Source organism: Oncorhynchus nerka, linkage group LG11 (genome assembly GCF_034236695.1).
Source record: "Oncorhynchus nerka isolate Pitt River linkage group LG11, Oner_Uvic_2.0, whole genome shotgun sequence".
Classification (NCBI taxonomy): domain Eukaryota; kingdom Metazoa; phylum Chordata; class Actinopteri; order Salmoniformes; family Salmonidae; genus Oncorhynchus; species Oncorhynchus nerka.
This window is the reverse complement of record NC_088406.1, coordinates 52,927,043-52,942,249: the sequence shown is the minus strand read 5'-3', so window position 1 is coordinate 52,942,249 and position 15,207 is coordinate 52,927,043. Positions and strand designations below refer to the sequence as shown.

General features: G+C 41.8%; 1 protein-coding gene across 2 annotated transcripts in view; it reads right to left on the bottom strand.

Annotated features, from left to right (window-relative positions):
• The window catches only part of drd2a (dopamine receptor D2a), a 28,460-nt gene that overhangs the window by 5,418 nt on the left and 7,835 nt on the right, over window positions 1–15,207 (bottom strand). For both annotated transcript variants that reach the window (XM_029673224.2, XM_029673226.2), the window contains exon 2: window positions 10,668–10,978. In XM_029673224.2, the coding sequence (XP_029529084.1) occupies window positions 10,668–10,946 (279 nt within the window). In that variant the 5' untranslated portion in view covers window positions 10,947–10,978. The remainder of the gene's footprint in view (window positions 1–10,667; window positions 10,979–15,207) is intronic.

Below are 15,207 nucleotides of genomic sequence, written 5' to 3'. Positions count from 1 at the left end.
CCCTTATTGATGTCACCTGTTAAATCCACTTCAAATCAGTGTAGCTGAAGGGGAGGAGACAGGTTAAAGAAGGATTTTTAAGCCTTGAGACAATCGAGACATGGTTTGTATAGGTGTGCCATTGAGGGTGAATGGTTAACACAAAATATTAAAGTGCCTTTGAACGAGGTATGGTATTAGGTGCCTGGCGCACCGGTTTGAGTGTGTCAAGAACTGCAAAGCTGCTGGGTTTTTCATGCTCAACAGTTTCCTGTGTGTATCAAGAATGGTTCACCACCCAAAGGTAATCCAGCCAGAGGCAGGCTAGTGGTTGAAAATGGGTCATTGATGAAAAAGGACCAAGGAGGCTGACACGAATTGGGCAGAGCAGTTAGTCAACTGACAGTCCAGTAAAACATTGGTGCCTAATGACCCATAAAAAAAACGCACAACTTGTCGTACCTTGATATGAATGGCAGCCGATAACCTTACAGAGTTCCTCTTCTTTCAGCAGAAAACAAGAATCTGCGGTTGCAGTGGGCTCAGGAACAAAAACACTGGACACTGGAGAATTGGAAAAACATTGCCTGGTCTGATGAATCCTGGTTCCTGCTGTTTCACGCTGATGGGAGGACAAGGGTATAGAGAAAACCACATGAGTACATGCATCCATCATACTGTGAGTCAACATTGCAGGCTGGTGGTGGTGGTATGATGGTGTGAGGTGTGTTTTCATGGCACACACACTGGACCCCTTGATTAAAGTGGAGCAACATTTGAATGCCACAGGATATCTGAACATCGTTGCCAATCACGTGCATCCCTTTATGGCATCTGAAAATCCCTTTATCCATCTGAAAATGCAATTTTCTCTACTATTTTTTTTCTGCATTGTTGGGAAGGGCCCGTAAAGTAAGCATTTCACAGTTAGTCTACATCTGTTGTTATTAACGAAAGCATGTGACAAATAAAATTAGATTTGAACAGCCTGAATTCTTCTGGAATGGATGCTATTTTCAGGTACACTGTGGCATTTAAACGTTGCTCAATTGCTATCAAGGGACCAAGCGTGTGCCAGGAAAACATTCCCCCCACCACTGCCACCAGCCTCTATTGTTGCCACCAGGCAGGATGGGGTTATGTACTCCAAATCCTGACTCTGCAATCAACATGACGCACAGAAACCGGGATTCGTCAGACCAGGTAATGTTTTTCCACTCCTCAATTGTCCAGTGTTGGTGATCTTGTGCCCACTGGAGCCGCTTCTTCTTGTTTTTAGATGATAAGAGTAAAATGGTTGTCTGCTGCAATAGCCCACCCGTGACAAGGACCGATGAGTTTTGCGTCCCGAGATGCCGTTCTGCACACTACTATGCCGTTATTTGCCTGTCTGTGGCCCACCTGTTTTTTGTGTGTTTTTTAAAAACTTTTATTTGTGTATATACACTACAAAAGTATGGGGACACTCCTTCAAATGAGTGGATGTGACTAATTCAGCAACAGGTGTATAACATCTCCATAGACAAAGATAGTAGATAGTAGAATGGCCTTAATGAAGAGCTCAGTGACTTTCAACGTTGGCACCGTCATAGGATGCCACCTTTCCGACAAGTCAGTTTGTCAAATTTCTGCTGTACTAGATCTGCTCCGGTCAACTCTAAATGCTGTTATTGTTAAGTGGAAACTTCTAGGAGCAACAACGGCTGAGCTGCGAAGTGGAAGGCCACACAAGCCCACAGAACAGGACCGCCTAAGATCACCATGCGCAATGCCAAGTGTTGGCTGGAGCAGTGGAAACACGCTCTCTGGAGTGATGAATCACGCTCCACCATCTGGCAGTCTGACGGACGAATCTGGGTTTGGTGGATGCCAAGAGAATGCAACCTGCACCAATGCAATGTGCCAACCAATAATCCCTTTCATTTTTTTTCGGCACTAAGCAAATTTCAGGTCCGCTGAGCGCAAACTCGAACTTATGAAAATTCTGTGAAACTTTCAGCGTGCGTTTACTGTGAACAGTGAGGCTGCACCCGCTTTAAGTTACAGTTTTAATAGTGGCCATGTAGGCTACTGTGGCTATTTGATCATAATGTAGACCTACCCGAGTGGACTTCCATCAAATACAATGGAGAAAATGCATTGCATAGCATTTTAACATGCAAATAGCTGTTCTATCATTTAGCCTACAGTATCACATGTGTGATGTTCAATGTAGGCCTATATACTACCTCGGCCTATATAAGCCCCATATACTACCCACCACTGCGACCTGTACGCTCTCGTTGGCTGGCCCTCGCTTTATACTTGTCACCAAACCCACTGGCTCCAGGTCATCTACAAGACCCTGCTAGGTAAAGTCCCCCCTTATCTCAGCTCGCTGGTCACCATAGCATCACCCACCTGTAGCACGCACTCCAGCAGGTATATCTATCTGGTCACCCCCAAAGCCAATTCTTCCTTTGGTCGCCTCTCCTTCCAGTTCTCTGCTGCCAATGACTGGAACGAACTACAACAATCTCTGAAATTGGAAACACTTATCTCCCTCACTAGCTTTAACCACCAGCTGTCAGAGCAGCTCACAGATTACTGCACCTGTATATAGCCCATCTATAATTTTGCCCAAACAACTACCTCTTCCCCTACTGTATTTATTTATTTAGCTCCTTTGCACCCCATCATTTCTATTTCTACTTTGCACATTCTTCCACTGCAAATCTACCATTCCAGTGTTTTACTTGCTATATTGTATTTACCTCGCCACCATGGCCTTTTTTGACTTTACCTCCCTTATCTCAACTCATTTGCTGACATTGTAAATAGACGTATTTTTCTACTGTATTATTGACCGTATGTTTGTTTTACCTCATGTGTAACTCTGTGTTGTTGTATGTGTCGAACTGCTTTGCTTTATCTTGGCCAGGTCTCAATTGTAAATGAGAACTTGTTCTCAACTTGCCTACCTGGTTAAATAAAGGTGAAATAAAAATACAAATAAATACAAATATTCCATGAGACTTTTGAAAAACATGCAGGGCTTGACATTAACCTCTTTAACCACTTGTCCTTCTGACAAGGAGGTGACTGAAAATGTTGTTGTGTTGTTTGATGCAAGAAACCACTTTGCAAAATAAAATGCATCATTATTCCCATACATTATTACAGAGAATCAGACAAATTATGCTATCCTCTGCCTATTGGCTACTTATCTTATTCAACACTGTCTCAAAATACACTGCCGCTTTAAGACAATAAAAAGCTCTTTACCTGTCTCCCTTTTCAAAAGATGTTTAGAAATGTATATGTTTTGTGCTCTTGTAGGAAGCAATCACACCCCTATTGCTGACTACAAATGATCTATAACTGGGATAATAACTCACTAACTTGCAAAGGATATGAACAAAATGTGAACACGTGGCTTCATGCAGCTCTCGCTTTGATCTAAAAACAAGCGCATCCACTCACACCACTCATGCTGTAAACACAGTCCAGTTCAGAGTAAATGTCACAGATCCATATATGGCAATGGTCTATTTGCATATATGCATAATGCAGCTCTGATTGTTTATGCCGCATGGGTCTGTGTAGAGTACGGGATGAGTAGTCAATGCAATAGAATCCTACTCTGATGCGCTCTGCCTACAACAAAATCTCTTGCGTAGTTCATTTTGTTTTGGTATGTTGCATTAACAGTGGCTAATATTGCATTGTTTCGATCACAAGGGAAACGCTGATAGTGTTAACAGAGAAACTCTAGAACAGTGGTCACAAACCTTTTCTGAGTCAAGATCACTTTGAGCCAAAATGCAAGCCGAGATCTACAGCTCAGATTTTTTTTTAACATGATTTAAAAACGTAAGCGTATGCAACATTAACCAATTAAAAACAGTGCTATAGCAATGAGGTTTGTGCAGTAAGCTATAGGCCCAATGAATTATCACTGCATATTGGCTTTGCTTGAATTGCCCTGCCAATGCATTGTTGTTTGGGACATCTGAAAATTTGAGGTAGACTATAAGATCACACTGGTAGTAGATCCGTTATTGTATTACTTGTGAAGCACAGTTGAATGAGCATACATTTAAATAATTTAATTTTTATACTGAACAAAAATATAAGCACAACATTCAACAATTTCAAAGATTTTACTAAGTTAGTGTTCATATAAGGAAAGCAGTCAATTGAAATAAATTCCTTAAGCCCCAATTCTCCAAAACGACATTGGAGGGTGCCTATGGTAAAGAAATGAACATTCAATTCTCTGTTAACAGCTCTGGTGGACCTTCCTGCAGTCAGTATGCTCCCTCAAAACTTGAGACATCTGTGGCATTGTGTTGTGTGACACAACTGCGCATTTTAAAGTGGACTTTTATTGTCCCCAGCACAAGTTGCACCTGTGTAATGATCACGCTGTTTGATCAGCTTTTTGATATGCCACACCTGTCAGGTGGATGGATTATCTTAGCAAAGGAGAAATGCTCACTAACAGGAATGTAAACAAATAAGTGCACAAAATCTGAGAGAAATACTATTTTTGTGCTTATGGAACATTTCTGGGATTTTTTATTTGTTCTTGAAATTTGGGAAAAATGTTACGTTTATATTTTTGTTCAGTGTATTTTTATTTTATTGGGCTGATGGTGCCTGCATCTGATGGTCAGTCTCAGTGGAGGGAGAGAGCAGCTGACTCGAGTCGCACCTCATTATTTCTGCCTCATGCACAAATACATTTTGTTACTCCTATGAACAGAGAAAGTGAAATATTCCGCAAGTCTACTTTCCTACTCATGGAAAAAGGAAGAAAACACATTTGATGGTTTATGAATACAAAGTGTTGACAATGCTGAGTAAGAAGCTAAACATCACTCACTTGGAAAAACTGCCACTCTTTGTTGTATTCATTGACAGTCTCTCTCTAGTCATGGTTTTAAAGTTGAGAAATATCACAGTATCAACTTCGCTGTAGCTTTCTGTCATGCCTGCTACATTACTACAGACACGGTCATCTCAGCCATCCGATTGGCCAACTATAGGTCTATAGTGCGCTTGATTTTCTCTCTAGGCCCTCCGGGAAGGCAGAGTTTGTGCTTTCAGACACATGAAATGGTTAGAAATGGCAACAGTTTGCCTACCAGGGATGCAGGGCAGCTGAATCGGGTGCACCTACCGCCTGAGACAACAACAAAAGATAGGAACACAAGGCTTTATCATTGGGTTTTTTACAGAAATGTTTGACGATCGACCAGGAATGCCTTGGAGATCAACCGGTTGGTGACCACTGCTCTAGAAACTAGAGTGAAGTTCAATCTCGTGCTTGTCTCTGTGGGCTGATATTTCTGCACAGCAATCCCGGAGGGAGCTGCACGACAGTCTCGTGCTACTGCGCGAGAGGGAACATTGGTGCCAATTGTAAAGTTTGGTCGAGGAGGAACAATGGTCTGGGGCTATTTTTCATGGTTCGGGCTCGGCAGTGAAGGTAAATCTTAATGCTACAGCATACAATGACATTCTAGACAATTCTGTGTTTCCAACTGTGTGGCAATAATTTGGGCAAGGCCCTTTCCTGTTTCAGCATGACAATGTCCCTGTGAAGAACGCGACGTCCATACAGAAAATGTTTTTCGAGATCGGTGTGGTAGAACTTGACTGCTCTGCACAGAGCTCTGACCTCAACCCCATCGAACACCTTTGGGATGAATTGAAACGCAGACTGCGAGCCAGGCCTAATCGCCCAACATCAGTGCACGACCTCACTAATAGTCTTGTAGCTGAATGAAAGCAAGTCCTTGCAGCAATGTTCCAACATCTAGTGGATGCTGGGCGATTTTGGAATGAGACCCCTTCCCTTTTTCCACATTTTGTTATGTTACAGCCTTATTCTAAAATGTATTAAATAAAAACATGTACAGCCTCATTTTTCCTCACACACAATACCTCATAATGACACTTCGAAAACAGGTTAGTATAAATTTTGGGAAATGTATTCAGACTCTTTGCTATGAGACTCAAAACTGAGCTCACGTGCATCCTGTTTTAATGGACCATCCTTGTTTCTACAACTTAAGTGGACCTTATTAACCTGTGGTAAATCCCATTGACTGGACATGATTTGAAAAATCACACACCTGTCTATGTAATGACCTCAGACTGGAGCCAAGGTTCACCTTCCAACAGGACAATGACCCTAAGCACACAGCCAAGACAATGCAGGAGTGGGTTTGGGACAAGTCTCTGAATGTCCTTTAGTGGCCCAGCCAGAGCCCAGACTTGAAACCAATCTAACATCTCTGGAGTGACCTGAAAATAGCTGGTCAGCGAGGCTCCCCATCCAACCTGACAGAGCTTGGAATGGGAGAAACTCCCCAAATACAGGTGTACCAAGCTTTTTGCGTCATACCCAAAAATAATTGAGGATGTAATCGCTGCCAAAGGTGCTTCAACAAAGTACTAAGTAAAGGGTCTGAATAGTTACGTAAATGTGATATTTCCATTTTTTATTTGTAATATATTTGCTCAAATTTCAAAAAAACTGTTTTTGGTTTGTCATTACAGAGTATAGTGTGTAGATTGATGAGGGAAAAAACGAACAATTTAATCAATTTTAGAATAAGGCTGTAATGTAAGAAAATGTTGAAAAAGTCAAGGGGTCTGAATACTGTCCGAATGCACTGTATGTATGTATAGAGAGAGAGAGAGAGAGAGAGAGAGAGAGAGAGAGAGAGAGAGAGAGAACTGCCGAAATAAAGAAAACACTTGAGTAAATGAAGGACAGAAAGTACATTGAAAGCAGGTGCTTCCAAACAGGTGTGGTTAATGAGTTAGTTAAGCAATTAATATCCCATAATGCTTAGGGTCATAACAATGCAAAGTTGCCCATTATTGTGTCAACCATGGCTTAGGGCTGGGCAAAATATCAAATTAATTTGATTAATTCTAATTTATGTTTTTGTGCAATATTCCAAATACCTGTATCGCAAGAACCTCGTTTTGTATTTTTTTTTATGAGCTTTTATGTCCACTTGTTCTCATGTTGTCTTTTTAGTCTCGTCTCCTTCGCTCCTTCTGTGCTGTTTGCACTTTCCCATTTACACCAGAGAGCTGCATATAATGACGAGATGCACATGTCTCCGCCCGAACCATGGGAGTTGTTGTCCCAAAGGAGGGAAGAGAGGCGACAAGCTTAGGTCCACAATAAGCCCATAGAAACGCATTGGCCTTTATTTTCAACATATTTTAGCGAGAGTTTTGCCTTGCCTCGTCCTCTGGTTACAAACACATACACCAAGCCCTCACCCTTCCACTCACAACAGAGAGAGAAATATTTTTTTTACGTATAACGAGTAGCATATGCTTCTTCTTCGTTCTCAAGAGCCTGAGGAACCCGTTCTTATTAACAAACCACCTCCGCTCTCCACAAGAACAGGGCTCCCGTGGTGTAGCTACTAGATAACATCCCTGCATGACTGACAGTGCGCTTCAAAGCCCGCCTATCGTGGCAGATCCTCGTTTCCCCTTACACCACTACTGAGAGTGGTGCTTTGCTTCTCACTCAGTTTCTCACTGAATTTGATTGGAGTCGTCAAGCACAGAGTTATCCGCATCTCACCTCTTTTTTTTTCAAACAGCCAGAGCTCCGAAGCTGGGCTCATAGAGACCTGTCTGATTAATCTCTGTTCTGAGGCAGTGTGTTATCAATAATGCCAAGCTCAGGCTTGAAGAGGGTTGTGTCTTTGCTCCTGGTTGTCTGTCTGCAGCCCTGCCAGTGATTAAAGAATGATCTGACAAGCCTAATGAAAGCTCCTCTATACCAGGCTCCACACATCGGCCTATTAACACTCCTCCCTAACTCGTGGGAATGGAGCTCATGGCTAACACCCACAGACATCATGGATCATGGTAAGGGCTTATTGGAAACATATATCTACCTCCACCATGATGTTAGTGGAGGACTGCCCTGACATTGGTGACATTGTAAATGCAACACGGCAAGAAACCCAATTGCTGGTGTTTTGTTTTTCTCATTTTGCATTGAGATTGTACATTAGATATCACACTTATCTCAGAAATGCCAACATTTCATTTGCTATCTGCACAGACACTTTGTTTAACATACTGTGAGGCTGGCTGGGAGGAGAGAGGCTAAGCATCTTTCACAGCTGCTCATCAAAGCCAATAAACATCTCAAGACCTAAGGTCATCTAGCATATGCCAAGAAGAGGCTCTCAATATAGCACATTTGGCATGGTCGCATGAAGGCAAAACGTATTCATAATTAATGCAAATTTAGCATTTAGCAAGAAAGGGCAACAGTGCTCCTGCAGCAGACTGTGACCAGCACATTACCACGGCTTGTTATTGGACTAGCTGAACAAGATCTCACCAAAATGAGAAGAAAAAAAATAGATAATGGTCTCGCAGCAAATTGCAATGGTTTCCTGGGAGAGAGACGATAATCCGAACATGACGTTGTAATAGCAAAAGATCAATGTGCTTATTTTTGTTGTGTCATAGCATAATCCTACATAACATCTATTTTCTCCGCTAGAAATCGAATGTTTCAAGAGTGTGAATCATCCAAACAAACGCAAATCCACCCATTTCACTTGAAGGCAGTGCTTATTCTCATGTTAACAATAAGCCCTTATAATGTTGCCAAGCTGCAGCCTACTGTGTAAGAGGCACATATTTTAATTTGTGCCATTTCCAAAGGCTGGTTATGCTACTATTAGTCTGTAAGACAAAATGAATGGGATTCGTGCACAACAAACCATTCAAAGCTCATTCGTTATATCCTTAACTTCTTGTTAAGAGTGTACTAATTGACACATGACCTTAAACTTGGTATCCTTTGTAATACAATTGAGAGGCCTGTTTGAAGAGAGCTGAGGGTCACTGTGGAAAGGTTGTGTAACGAGTTAGCCTACTGTATGTGGCATTTCTCAACCTTTTGTCAGAAGGAGCCTAGCGGTTTAGAGCTTTGGGCCACTACCCGAAGGTTTGAATCCCTGAGCCGACTAGGTGAAACATCTGCCTATGTGCCCTTGAGCAAGGCAATTCATCCTAATTGCTCCTGTAAGTCGCTCTGGATAAGAGCATCTGCTAAATGACAAAAAAACATATGTTTTAATGTCAAATGAAAGTACAGCATATAAAACGCAGGAGAATCGTTCTGGTTTTCTTCGATGCTAAACGAAGAGATCAAGTCACAGTTTTTCTCCAAAGCACATGACAGACTTTATAGATTTTAGTGTAATTTGATAGCCCTGGTAATCAGGAGGCAGGCTCATTGATACACACACAGGATGATTATTTAACTGCAGTCTTGGATGGCCTCTCATTTCACTGGCCAAAGACCATGGTCAAATATAACATCCTAAACCTGTTCTAAGTCCTGCTCTCAATTGATTTGCTTGACTGAGGTTGATTGTGTTGCTGCCCAAGGCTACCGTTCTGCTGCTTTACATCGCAAATGTCACTGGGCATTGATTCAACCTTACGTGGTTCTTCACAGCACACACCTAGATCACACAAGACAGTTTTAAAAGTCACATCACAAGATAATACATAATAATTCACCGATGTTGTCTAGCCTAGCTACAGTATAGCTGGGGAATGAGTACATACGTTTTACATTGACATTGCCAGTACTGCTGCTCCACATACTACGCTAGATAGCTTTGTAGGTACAGCGCCATTTATTTTCATGATGTGAATTTATTAATTTCCTCACTTTGCTCAAACTTAATTGTCTGACCTCCTGTCTACAGTATCAACGTTACGGCCGATTTGCTAGAGCGATTACTTTTTTTATTGAGTGACTCGTTAAACTGTCAGTTATAATATGCAATGCTATTTCCCACAATTTAATGCTGATGCCATCTTATCTATTAAATTCCACAGTTACATTGCATGGAACCATAATTACTTACAAGATATGTCCTTGTTGACAGGGGGAAACTGTTTGATGGATTTAAACTTGAATATTTTGTCGCGTGGTAAATTGGCACCATTTCTTTACGCCAGAGCTATTATTTCTCGTGCACTTTAAAGCCATGTCGTACATTTTTTAAATATATATTGAAATATATTTAGAATTAATTTAGTTCAAATTAATATCTTTAACCAGTTATGTGGAGAAGATGCACAATGAAAATAGACACACATTGCATTCACATTGTTCCAGCACTTATAGCTGTTGCCTTTATCCTTTCATTTACAATTTCTTGTCAAAACAATCAGGCTCCTGTTTGCATAATGCTAAATGCTTCAATGACAGACACCTTGGGAAAGTCGTTCCATAACCAGACCATTAATAAAGAAGAACTTTGAATCTATTCTTTTTCAGATCAACAATGTGGCCCTAACGGTTTTGTTTTCATTTTGGAGGACTGAGTGAGAGGGTCAATGCAAAGGGCAAATCAAAGAGGAAAGGTAAAAGGAACCCTGATTGGCACAAGTGTAATCAAACAACCTGTTTTGCTTCAGCTATGATTATGTACGCAATTTGCTGTGCAACTTCATGGGAAAAGTCAACTACACCGCACCTTTAAGCCTTTCAGGAAATGACAAAGGTGCCTGGCTGTACAGGTAGCCTACCTCCAGGTAGGGTAAAAAAGAAAAACTACACTGTATCTTTAGCTTTAAGCCTTTCTGCCAATGAAAGAGCATGGGTGAGTGTGTAGGTAACCTACCTCTAGATAGACCACCCAGGGCATAACCAAGGTGGCCACCAGCAGGTCAGCCACGGCCAGGCTGACGATCAGGTAATTGGTGGTGGACTGGAGGGCCTTCTCCCTGGACACGGCCATGCACACCAACACATTGCCAAAGACGATGACGAGGATGAGCAGCGTCAGGAGCATGGCATAGTAATTGTACGGGTGCTTCTGCCCGCTCTCCGTCTCATTGAAGCTCCCATTCCCATTGTCCCAGAAACTCTCATTGTAGGCATACTGTGTGAGGACATCCATTAGCTGTGAGTGACGAAGGCCGAGAACGGGCCCTGAAATGGACACAAAGAAAAAGGGAGAGAGAATTTACATATTCAGCTTTAATTACAAGAGCTATGTGTTTGTGTGTGTGTGCGTGTGTGTGTGTGTGTCAGCTAAAATACATTATTGATGATTGTGCATTTACATGATTGTCTTTATCTCTCTATGGGCGTCTGCGGGTTTTTTTGGGGGGTGGGGGGGGGCGAGTGTGTGTGCATGTGCGTGCATTCGTGTCTGCGTGAATGCCGTCTGTTTCTAAGACGGTGTGCACTGTACACAAGGAACTTTCTTCATGGGGTTCCTATCTCCCCTCTCTCGCTCCCTTCGTCACGTGCTCCAGCCTCCTGCCTATCTGAAAGTATTGCCCCGGGGACACAGGCCCTGTGCCTTTACCCCGCAGATGCCCTGTGATGTCTGAGCTCATTTATTTGCCCGCTCCAATTCTTTATTTATGTGAGATTGTTCTCACTGCTGTCCTGAAAGCTTGTGCTGGAACTGGTTGTCCTCGCAGTACTCACTGGGGCTGTACCAGCCTTATCCTTATACCCACTGTGCGTCACGTACGCTTTATCCCAAGATGCGAGATAGGAGCAACGGCTAGCTATCGCCCGATCGTATACAAAGTTTCGGAGACATATCGAGCTCGGGGTGTGCTGAGAAGTTGAAGGCGGAGGGATACTCCTGCAGGTCATACAGGGGAAACTAGTGGAGTTTGTATTGCGTCAAGGTATAACCAGGTATTGAGGCCTTATGCTCCACTAGGAGCTCAAATGAATAAGCCAAGTCAGATATGACGATTGACAATCCATGGATTTACAGAATGATTAAAAAACACAGGCTGGAAACCACAGAGATACAATATCATACATCCTATTGAACTGTATTGCTGAAAACCTTTATAGGAAACACACATTACACAATAGCCTATTATCTACCTGTCTGCCAGCTCACTGAGAGGTTATTAGTGTCTTCTCTCTGGCATTGTATGACGTCACATTACTCCATATCCAATCATAAGCTGACCTTATAACCCTCACTTCCATCATCCATGAGCAGGTGACCTGTCCTGAAGTGCAGACCTGGATGAACACTCAACAACCCCCATCTAGCCACAAGCCTCAATACGCCCTGCATAGCCTACGTCATACTCCCATAGCAGCACAGCTGACTGAAGGTTAGATGGAAGATGATGATTGGAATATCTGTCTGTCTGTTTGTCTGTGTGTCTGTGTGTGTGTATGGAATACAAGTGTCTGAGACTGGGAGAAACCTCCAGTAGATACCACCTCTGTCAATCTGGAGTAAAAGTGTTTGATCTTATTCGGTGTTAGCAGCTATTTTTTAAATTTGTTTTCTATCTGCCGTAGGCCTCTGATGCTTGGTCGAAATCTTTGATGGCAACTAGCCAATTACAGGCTGTGAATCCTTGATTGGCATCTGTTGTCACGGTCCAAGTACCTACTGACACATAAGTATTGTAGGTAATGTGGAGAGGGAAGCGTCCGTACACTTTGACCCATGCACATTTGAATTTCACAGTAGAGCATAAACAAACACAGAACGCAGTCTTTTTCACAGAAACGGATTGGCTGCAGGGCAGTTAGGGCAAATGCCATATGGGCTGATCTTTTTTTTTCTTCTCAGCAGAATGAAAAAAAATTGAACTTGTGTGAGTGCCTCAAGTAATGAAATGGGTGTTAGAAATGACCGGGTTGATTTCTGGTTCCAGTCCGCCCTTGTCCTGTATAGTCATTATATACCCATTTTGCCTCGGTCTGACTACCTACTGACATGCTTTGAGTAGGTAGTCATCATTTAGCCATTTTCTAAGCAGGGTTATTGTACCTCCACTGTGCAGAGAAGAGAAAGCCCTCCCTGGCCTGCATACAGTAGCACTTACAGCGTCTCTTCCCTTTATCTTCTTCTTTATCTCCTTACTGCAATTATTTCCTTCAATAGTTACACCCCTAAGAATAATTACCATCCTTGCCCTCTAAATGTGAATCTATTTCTGTTTGGAACTTTTCCCAGATAAAATGTTAAATGAAAAATGTTGAAAAATAGAGAATTGATCAAGTTAATCAAATAATAGAAGCTGTTCCAGATACAAAATTAATTCACCGTAACATTTTCTAAAACAGTAGGGCCCCGATATCCACAAGGACGGGGATAATAATTCAGCATTTCTCAGGCTCCAACTAAAATACGACCTGCAATTTCAATGACGCTCTTCCAAGGTCCAAAAGCGTATGGCTCACGGATCGATTGGGATCCAAGAGGTATTCCTGTGTACAGGTGGTCGTGATATGGGTGAGCAAACTGTTTAAGGGGATGTTTTGAGGGAGTGATTCAAATGACCGTTTCATAACATCAACAAACCTCCCTTTGATATGTTGAGCATGAAGTATCACTTCATCACCCTATAAAATGTTTATGGAAGAGATTCGCAGGTCACATATTTTACAGCTGGGGCAATTGTTTGTTTACCTGTTCGAGTTGCTAACACTGGTGAATGCTGCAAACATTGAGGAAGAGAAATGCTCATATGAATGCTTTACATTACTCACGATTGATACAACGTGTGCCCCAGTAAAAGACAGTAAACATTCCTATACACTGACAGCAACATTTTGATTTTGACCATATTTGTGAGAAGACAATATAGGAATAAAAGGCCTGCACTTTTGATAGAAAACTACTAATGAAATATTTACGAACCTCCAGATGGGTTGGAGAAGACAACAATCAAAGTTCACACCAGTTGAACTGACCCAGATTATATGTCCATCCATAAACTGCTATGTAAGCATTGGGAACCAATAACAATCCTATCTTTAGGCATGCCCAGACATGCTATCAGAATGTACTAGAAACCAGGTAGTTGTTCTACTGATGTTAGCAACTAGCTACTCAAATAAAGTAATGTGGGAAGCTGTGGAGCATCTGTCTGTTGGAGGAAGCAGAGAAGGGGGACGTTAACAAGCCTCCAATTGCCTCATTAGGTTGTGAGGATGCTCTTTCCTAACAACAAGCCATGTCTCTGGTGAGGTCCTTTGCCTACTTTCCTACTCAGCTGTCTGCATAGGAGACCCAGGTGAAGCAGACAGAGAATGACATACATTTATTTAACATTTTGCCTTCAACCTGTTTGAAATGTTTGCCATGGGTTTGTGAATATTATTATTATTATTTTTTAACTAAAGAGTTTAATTTGTGTATGTAGTCATGCTGCCACAATACATCTCCCTTTAAAAGTTGAGCTTTTCTAAGACGGTTTTCCCTTTGTTAACTTTTAAAGTTTCCCCTTTGCCGTGTTTGTTTCTACTTTTCCCAATGCAGATTCAATAAATACCCAGCATTCTATGGTAAATTCATTGCATCTGGCAACTTTGTACATCAAAACTCACCCAATTGTCTTGATGCCCAAAAAAAATCTTGATACTTGATGCCACGGTGCTCTCCACACCAAAGATTTTTTTTAAACTGAACAGCGTAGTCCCTCATATCTAAAAGGTCATTAGTAGTCTTTCAGATCTAAACAAAATAGCTACACTGACTATCTGAGTTAACCTTGTATCTTCATTGACCTTTTATTTCAGTATTTTGCACTGTCTCTATTGCACACTCACAGGGCCCTACACACACACACACACACACACACACACACACACACACACACACACACACACACACACACTCCATCTTCTCACTCACACATAATATGCACTTACATTTATACTGACTCCACACACACACCAACTCACATACAAGCTGTTGCTACTCTCTTTATCTCATATCCTGTTGCCTAGTCATCTTACCCCTATACATATTTACTTACAGTACATCACTCCAGTATCCCTGCACATAGCAAATATACAGTATTGGAACTGACCCTGTATTAGGGCTGTCCCCGACCAAAAAAAACTTGGTTGGCCAAGAGTCATCCTTTTCTTTCAACCAATCGATTGGTTGAAATGTTTAAACGTATTTTTTTCCATATGTACTGTATATATACAGACACACCCTATGTGTTTGACTAAAATCAACTGCATATGCACTAATCTTGTCTGATGCTTTAAGCACACTGTTTGATTAAATAATTAAGACACGCAAATAACTCAAGAAAAAGTCAGATGGTCACACAGTGTTAAAAAAAAATGACATTGAGTGCCTGTGTGACTGGTGCACGTTGTCTCGCTCTCTTCCCTACTGTTGTGAAAAGGCACCACGGCACAGCAAG